Source organism: Crocodylus porosus, unplaced genomic scaffold (genome assembly GCF_001723895.1).
Source record: "Crocodylus porosus isolate Cpor-Errol unplaced genomic scaffold, CroPor_comp1, whole genome shotgun sequence".
NCBI lineage: Eukaryota > Metazoa > Chordata > Crocodylia > Crocodylidae > Crocodylus > Crocodylus porosus.
In genome coordinates, this window is record NW_017728920.1 from 4689390 (window position 1) to 4698506 (window position 9117).

Consider the following 9117-nt stretch of genomic DNA (forward strand, 5'->3'; position numbering starts at 1 on the left):
TGGGGGTGTTTAAGAGGAGGTTGGAGGAACATCTTGCTGGGGTCGTTTGACCCCAGTATTCTTTCCTGCCATGGCAGGGGGTTGGACTAGATGATCTGCTCAGGTCCCTTCCGACCCTAGAAACTATGAAACTAAGACAGAGGCCACCTGACTGCAGCAATAAGGCTCCATGCATGCAACAGGTTCAGGCTAAGTTCTACACTCGGGCTTCAGAACTCTGAAAAACATGCAGTAGGATTATCTGGGGACATAACGCTTCATTGTTAACCTCCCATTTGGAAGCAGCTCACATGTAGGTCTTCAATGTTTGCATATACTAAATTAACACTTTTACTGATCAAGCTACATTCTATACCAGTGATTCTCAACCAAGGTACCATGAGATCCTTTCCAAGGATGCTGAAGCAGGTGACCCTTGTCCCAGGAAGTAAGAGTTCAATCCTCCCCTTGCATTCTGAAGACAAGCAGCACCTGCAGCTACCCCACTCTTCGTCCCCTTACAAAAGCCAGGCACTCCCAGTCCACACTTTGTGCATGCACGCTCAGGCAAATAAGTTACATATGATGCTGTGGAGCTACACTTTCCAATCCATCTCATCCCTTCTGCTTCTCCCATTCTCCCAAGGCTGGCAGGAGGAGCTGGGGATGTGTGTAGCTCCAGTTGGCAATGTGCAAGTTACTGGTGGAACAGTTGTAATAGTATGGGCCACATTTGCCCCTTCAAGTACAGAGCAGGGCCAAGGAAGGGAAAGAGAATGGAAAAAGGAAGACACAGTGGGGTGAAGTCCTGTTTCTACTGCCCTAATCTGGCACAGCTACATTTTAGCTAAGTAGTTCTCAATCAGGGTGACGCTAAACTCCTAAATTATATAAGGATGCTCTCAGACTAAAAAGGTTGAGAACCACTGCACTATACACATTTGCTGCTCAATAGAAAGATACCAAATGGATTAGATTCAGGCAGAAATTAAATGTGGTATTTATAAGTCCCTCGAAAGAGTCATGGACAAAAGAGATAGCATAAGTAATATTAATGAAAATTCCAGTTTCAGGATGAAACTTCAGAGTAGTAGAGAAGGGCAAAGCACAGTGCCAGAACTTACTAGGAAAAAAAAGGTGGCTTTCTAAAGTCATTTATTCCTTAGTAATATTTTCTAAAAATGTTTTTATTTTGAGACTTAATTCTGAACAGTTTGGTGTGGATTCAAACTTTCTCCTGACCTGACGTAATTCTGAAGTGGCAGCAACACTGCATAAAATCCAGAAAGTAACACTAAATGAGCTTCTCTTTTCCCAAGCAAAATTAAGTTTATAAAAAAGTGAAACAACATAAATAGTAAAAGCTAAATAATGCTTTAAAAATTCACATCATCATAATCTACAATAGTATTACCAAAAGTAGATGAGACAATGGAAGATACTTACTTTTAATCTCTCAAGGGCAGGAAAACCACAGTAAGAACAGACAAAGAGAACGCAAGGTCAGATAAAGAGTTTTCACTAACATTTATGGACTTAGTACACAGTCATTTTCTTCCTCCAATGACTTGGAACCCTCAAAAAATTTTATTTCAAATCTCAGCAACATGAAGAGGAAAACATCACAAAGCCTTATCATTAAAACTAAAATTTTCAGACATGTTCAACTAATCACATGCCCTTCTTGACATTTATTGTCAAATTTTCCAAAATGTGGAAGCCAGTGCAAGTCCTCAGCATCTCTGAAAAATCAGGTGCAACATATTTATCAGACATTAGTACTAAGAACTTGGTGTAGATGAACTTATTAAACATATGAAATGTTGCCATCTCTGGCAATTTAACTACAAGTATTCCAACATTTGAAATTGTTCTTAAAACCCCAACTGTGAATCTAAGAATAGCCCTTGTGGTTTTAGAAAAAAGGTTTTTTTTAAAAAATGGAGTGTAAATGTTCAGAAGATAAAAGCAAATAAAAATAAATAATTTTTTAAAAAAACATCACAGCTTTAAGATGCCTATGATCTTTGAGCACTTGAGGTTATAGCAGTTAGAACATCCTTATAGATGAGCTAACAGATGAGCAAACTGGAATATATCTATACTCTTAAAATGTAAGCAAAGAAGAAATGCATTCTCCTTATCCTTGCCCTCAAACACTGTGAGAGTTGTAAAGAAAGTAAAAATAGCCTATGCAGGAACTGTAGCTCTAGCCTACACATTCCAAGTATGTCCATTAAGACAGCGACCAGTATCTTAGCTGCCCATTAATTCTGTATTAAGTAAATTAAGTGACAAGGAAAAGCAAAAAAAACAAACAAACCATCACCACAGAAGCTTTGGGGGGAAAAGCTTAACAATACAAAAAGAGCAGCCTGCCTCACTTTGGCTAAGTACAGACTGCCAAAAACCCCAAGGCTGAATTGATTCAATTGTTGCAGGTTTCTCTAAACCGCCCAGATCGAACCAAGAAGCAAGTGAGCCGACATTCACTTTTCATAATGGAATGGCAGCCAGATCCGTGCAGTAGCCGATAACAGTAGCTGGAGAGCACTAGATCAGGCCTCCAGGCCTGCCGATCACTACAAAGTGCCCCGAGCTGTCATGCCCTCTCAGCCTCAAGCCAGCAGAGAGGTCATGGGGGGAATCCCTCCCTGGCTTCTAGCTCAGGTTGGGACGAGTAAAGCCAGGGCTGGGTGACTGGCCCAGCATGGTCAGGAAGAGTAAAAACCCCAATGCAGGCTTCCCCCCTGCCCCTGTTAAGCACAGCTCAGCTGGGAGTCCAGATCCAGGTGGGGCTGGGAGGGCATCCCACAGTGGGGGCTTTACTCCCCCAACCTGAGCTGGAAGCCAGGAGTTGGGCCAATCACCCAGGCACGCACTGTTCTTGGCCAGCAAGCCAACTGAGGAAGGAGTGGACTGTGCCTGGCATGGGTGGGGAGAAGACTGCAGTTGGGGCTTTACTCCCCCCACCTGAGCTGGAAGCCAGCAGCTGGGCTGATCACCTGGCTATGTCGCCTCCTCAGCCAGCAGGACATCTGGGGGGGGGGGCAAAAACAGCCTCCCCCACCTGCCTGGCTCCAGACCCCCACTGGGCTGTTCCTGGCAGCCATGGAATGGTGGGGGAAGCCCATAGTAGGGGCTTTACTCTGCCAGAGCTGTGAGCCAGGCTGCCCCCCCAGGCAGAGGAGAGGGCAGGGGCAGGGCCAGGGGAATCAGCCTGGCTCTCAACTGCAAGGGATGGAAGAGCCCATGTGACAGCTGTGAGCAGGGCCTGCCCTGCTCCACTGAAGCTGAGAGCACAGCCCAGGGCTGCACAGCATCCTGGGATGCTAGAGGGCTGTAAGTTAACTTGAATCAGGGAGGGAGCTGGGACAGAATTTCCACAAACCGGTTTAACCTAAATCAGTTACGTCTGATACTACATCCACACAGGTTTATCCTAAACCAGTTTCAGCCATTTTGAAAGCATCTTAACTGCACTTAACCTCTGTTCTGCTACAGCAGGGGCGGGCAGTTATTTTGGGCTAAGGGCCACTTACTGAGTTTTGGCAAGCCATCAAGAGCCGCATGACAGGCAGCCAGTGGCAGATAAATATTAATTTTCTAAATTTTTTTAGGGGGCTGGATAGAATAGCCTGGCAGGCTGCATCTGACCCATGGACCACATTTTGCCCAACCCTGTGTTACAGGTTTAAATCGGTTCCCAATCACTTAAGCCGGTTTATGTGTAATTTCTGTCCCTAGCTTTCATATTCACAACTGCTCCAAATTTAAAGGTCAATTTGGTAGCCAAGCTCCCTAAAGAGACAGTCATTAAAATGAAAGAAAGGCCTTTAGTTCTAATAACTCCAGACAAATATAGTTGATGCCCATTTACCTCTCAGGATAAGTAGCAGCAGAGAAAGAATGGTTTGTAGCTTTACTGCACTCAAACTATCTTGCTTAATATCTTGAAACTAAAATTGCTCAGGTTTCACTGTTTAATACTACATGCTTCAAAGAAGAAGTAGCTTTCATCATGAGCATGTATTTTCTGTCACAAGCTTAATCAAGATCTAACTTGCATGAATTATCTTTAACTACTAAGGTCTTGTACTTTTTGCTGTCTTGGGGGAAAATAATTGATCAGTGGCATTTATTACCTCTCTGAGGCAGAAAAATGTTAAATTGTTTTTTTATAAAGACATAGATTTTAAGGAGAAGTTATCCAAAAGTTTCCATACATAGGCCAAATTTTAAATTGCTTATATTTTTAAATACAGTTTCCAGAATGATTTATATTAATTTAACTTTCATTTGTGTCTGTTACAGGATTTTCAAGAAGGCTCATCACTTATTTGAGCATGTTAATATCTTTAAATCTTATTAAACTGTAGGTGACTGACAACAGCTTTGAAAGAGGTTGTATAAATTAAGTTATGTTGCATGAAAGAGTTTACTTGCAGACATTATTTTAAAATATGGTTAATGTACTCCTATGCACAGTACATAATTGTTACAATTAGATTGCCTGCATATCACAATACTAGATAATTAAAAATGAAATAATTCTATATTTACAGACTGTGGGTCAATCCTCATTTCTGACATTCTCCTTAACTCACATAAGTGCAATAGCAATCCACACAGAAGGGAGATGTCAATTCCCCAGGCTGAAGAACAGCTCTGCAGGATCAGGTGCTGAAGGATTCCTTTAGCTGTGGACAAAGCAGGCATATCCACAAGTGATGTGGATGTTTGGTTCCCCAGGGACAACAAGCAATAGCACACCTTTTGTCGCCACTACCTGTCCCCAGGGAATGCCTGGGCCGCACGCTTTGGCGCACAAGTTACTCCAGGGACAGTAGGGGAGGCTGGGGCCAGCAGCCTTGCCTGGGGGCCTCCCCCGGCTGCAGCAGTGGCGATTCTTCCATGCAGAACCTGGCTGGCAGCCGCAGGAGTCAAAAGTCCCTCCATGAGGGTTTTCAGGAGTCAAAAAAACCCTCTGTGTTGCTCCACTGCAGAGCAGAGAACATCTGAACGTACAGTGCGTGGCACCACCATACACGGCCACACTCATCTGAACACGGCCAGTGGTTCTATACTAAAGATCATGAGATATGGCAGTATATAGCTCCATGACAAAGACAATTAGATAACCATGATGCTAGAACCCAACCTACGCAGGCTACCTCTAACAGCAGTAAGATAAATCATACTGGTTCTACTGAATGTAATAGATTCTTCAGACACAAAGGAGGGCAGCAATTTTTCTCATCTGCCTGATACATCCTTAAGACTCTTTTAAAGCATTTTTTCTGTTTTATACAGATTAGCTATTTGTTTGCCAGATTTATGGAATTATGTATAAAGGAACATTGACAGTTTCCCCAAGTATCTAAAACAGCTTTGGGAAATATCTTTATTTACAATAAAGTGGGCAGAGATGTACCACCAAAACATCTCAAATTATGAAACATATAATGTCTTATGATGACAGGCTGAGAGCCATGGGGCTCTTTAGCCTGGAAAAGCGCAGGCTCAGGGGTGATCTGATAGCCACCTATAAGTTTATAAGGGGTGACCATCAGTATCTGGGGCAACGTTTGTTCACCAGAGCGCCCCAAGGGATAACGAGGTCGAACGGTCACAAACTACTACAAGATCGTTTCAGGCTGGACATAAGGAAGGATTTCTTTACTGTCCGAGCCCCCAAGGTCTGGAACAGCCTGCCATCAGAGGTGGTTCAAGCACCTACATTTACACCTTCAAGAGCAAATTACACCTTCAAGATCAAATTGGATGCTTATCTTGCTGGGATCCTATGACCCCAGCTGACTTCTTGCCCTTCAGGCGGAGGGCTGGACTCAATAACCTTCCGAAGTCCCTTCCAGCCCTAATGTCTATGAAATCTGTTAAATCTATGAGAATTCCAGGATCTTGGTCCCATCTATTCCCCTGCCCAGAGCTTAGTTACATTCTAATAAAATAAAAGCCTTAGTGCATCTGTCTGTTTGTAACACTTTTTCGCACTCTGACTGGTTGTCTTGGCAGCCAATCAGAGTGCTCTGCATAGACAGACACACATGGCAGAGAACCACCATGATGGCAGGGACTGAGGAGTGGAGCAGGGGGGCAAGGCCAGCAGTGCTGGCCTAGCCCCTCCCTGCCCCCAGCCCTGCTCCTTGGAGGCAGCAGTGGCATGAGGTGCTGGCAGTGCAGCACTGGCCTCACCCCCCAACTTTGGCATCACCACTGTATCCAAGGGGTGGCCACACCCCCCCAGTGAACAGACAGGAGTGGGGGATGGGGGAGATGCACAGGGGCCACATGGCCGGAGGTGGAGCTGCGGCACTGCAGGGCGCTGGGTGGCGGCACTTTGTCCCTGCCCCCTCCCCCAAACTTCATGACAGGCAATTTGCTAGTGTTGGTTATATGAAGGAAAGTCCCTTTCAACATTACACATATTGTACACCTTAGTATACTGTTGCCCATTTGCTATCCGTACTATACAGAAACAGCACAGGACAGTGGCTCTTCAACACTTAAAAGTGTGAGAGTTTTTTAAAATATTGTATACTTTGGCTTTAATACTTACAGAAAAGATAACCAAGAGTTATAGTATATGTATCCACACACAGGTAATAGTCATTGAGGATATAATTAGACTAAAATTAAGAGAAAAAAGTAGACCAATAGGCAGATGTATTTTATCTAAAACTATCAACCAATCAGGCTACAGAATTATGTGCATCTTACATAGAATGTAATAGGCTTACTACTTTCTACAAAAGTAAAGTATGAAAAAGCAAGATTTATCAAATAAAAACTTTAAAGTCCCAAACCTGCAGGGCTCTAGAACTACCTGTGTGCACAAAGTTAAATAAACAGAAAGATTTGCTGAGCCCAAGTAGGATAACTAAAATTAAACACCATCTTCCCCCCACCCTATACACACTTTCTTTTTCCCTCTCTGCCCTACCCCCTTCATAATCTTTAACTTACCTGGTCTCTTTCTGGCTTTTTCATGTCCTAGTTGTCCTAGATCATTACAACCACATGTATAAACAGTCCCATCGTCCAGGGCAAAAACAGTATGCCTGAGTCCACATCCTACATCTCTCACTTTTTTATTTAGGAAAAAGTCACTTTTTCTGGGTTCTAAAACAATCTCTTCATCAATTCCACCCAATCCAAGTTGTCCAAAGGATGCATTTCCCCAACACAACATGCTGACAGGTCTTTTGATGAAAACGATCTTCCAGCTTCACGTCAAAAATATCCCTTCTGTATCGCTGTTCAGGGAAAAGTCATAAGTTCAGTACTATTCTAAAGAAAATATTTTTTAAAATGCTATAAACTTTAAAACCATATTATAAAATGCATCCTTTAAAAACCAACTGTATAAAATAAAATCATAATGAACATACTAGTCTGTAAACAAGTAGCACGCCTTTGACTTTTTTTGTAATTAACACTGAACTACAGCACTGATCTTACACTGTGATTCACCCAGGTAGGGACCTCCTTAGATTTCACCGGCCTGAAATTACACAATTTAAATCTAATCTGATGAATAATTCCACATATTTCATCCCCTCCTGTCATGTCCATCTATGCTTCTTGCTTTCTACTAACTAGACCTCACCTTCTTACTAACTGGGCTTAGTCTACAAATGTTTACAAGACAAAGCTACATTTCTCTCCTTTTTGGTTTTCAGCATGGCACAAAGCATTTGTGATATTTTTAGAATGCCAGTTCACATAAAGTGGAGCCTCCCCTTATTTCAAAATATTCTCAATTTAAGAGCACCAGAAACTTTCATCCAAGATCACTGTGATCAAACTAGCATGACTAACCAATGGGAACTGGATATAAATACATTACGGAATCATAGAAAATTAGAGTTGGAAGGGACCTCAGGATGTCATCTAGTCCAGTGGTTCTCAAACTTTTTTGTACCAGGGCTCATTTGTAAACATCGATGGCTAGTCCTGACCCAGTGCCCCTCACTCCCTTACTGCTGCCCCCTGGCCCCAGTCCCCCCATGTGTGGGGCATGGGGGGACACCCAAGCAGACCCTCACAGGCTGGAGCTCTGCCAGACTGCAAGGGAAAAGCCACAGCGTGTTCTTCCAACCCACTTTTGGGTTGTGACCCACAGGTTGAGAAACTATTTAAGCCAACCCCCTGCTCAAAGCAGGACCATCCTCTGCCAGATTAGCCCAGTCAAGGCTTTGTTTACCTAGGTCTTAAAAACCTCTGGGGATGAAGATTCAATTCACATACAATTCACATGTGTACAAATTTCCATTCTGAAAGATCGTAACATGCTTCATAATCTACATAAAAGCATGCATCCAGCATAAAACCTGCTGACATGCAGCCAGTGACTAGCACGTGGAAACAAGGAGGGTGAAACCTCAGACGAAAACAACGGAACTTGGTTTTAAGTCCCAAGTCCCGAGGAGGCAGTTTCAAGTTCTCCTCATAAACAGGCCCATGCAGGGAGGCTTTCGGGACTGTGTCTACCTCGAAGAGGAACCCGGGTCGTTATCTTCTACCAGGCTCGAGGACGTACCAGATGAAGCAGCCTTGAGTTAAGACATAGTGACACAAACGCAACCTTCACGCATCCGTGCAGCAGAATCCGCCCTGCAAGAGGGGAAAGCAGCAGAGAGGTGAGGCCGCCGGGGCCGCATCCCCCAGTCCAGGCTCCTCGCGAGCAGCGGGAGGAGGCGGGCGTACCGCCGCGACTGATCCTGCCCCTTGGCTGGAAACGAAGCCCCCAGAGGAGCGCCTGCAAAGGCAGCGCCCTGCGGCCCCAGCTCGGGGCGGGTAGCAGGCCCGGGCGGGCCACGCGCGAGGGGCGACGGGCCCGGGCACTAGCCGCGGCCCCTCCCGTAGGCTGAGGCAGAGGCCGAGGCCGGGGCGGCCGCAGGGACGTGACTCAGCCCAGCCAAGCCCAGGCCCTGCGCAGCGCCCAGCCCTCCCGGCGGCCGACTCCAGGCCCAGACGGGCGGCGGCGGCGGCAGCCCTGGCACGCGCGCACTCACCAAGGTGGGGACGGGGCGGCGGCCGCGGCAGCGACACTAGGCCACGGCGCCGCGCGCGAGAGCGGCGAGAAGTGACAGGCCCGGCCGCGCAGGCGCACGC

At 45.3% G+C, this 9117-nt stretch overlaps 1 protein-coding gene across 3 annotated transcripts in view; it reads right to left on the bottom strand.

Annotated features, from left to right (window-relative positions):
- The window catches only part of HERC4 (HECT and RLD domain containing E3 ubiquitin protein ligase 4), a 64966-nt gene extending 56155 nt beyond the window's left edge, over positions 1-8811 (bottom strand). The window contains exons 1-2 of one of the 3 annotated variants that reach the window (XM_019538479.1): positions 8543-8811; positions 6967-7256 (exon numbers count right to left, since the gene is read on the bottom strand). In XM_019538479.1, the coding sequence (XP_019394024.1) occupies positions 6967-7192 (226 nt within the window). In that variant the 5' untranslated portion in view covers positions 7193-7256; positions 8543-8811. Of the gene's footprint in view, positions 1-6966; positions 7257-8493; positions 8510-8542 lie in introns of those variants that run through there. The other 2 variants (XM_019538481.1, XM_019538480.1) reach the window with 2 other exon arrangements.
- Positions 8812-9117: the final 306 nt, after the last annotated feature.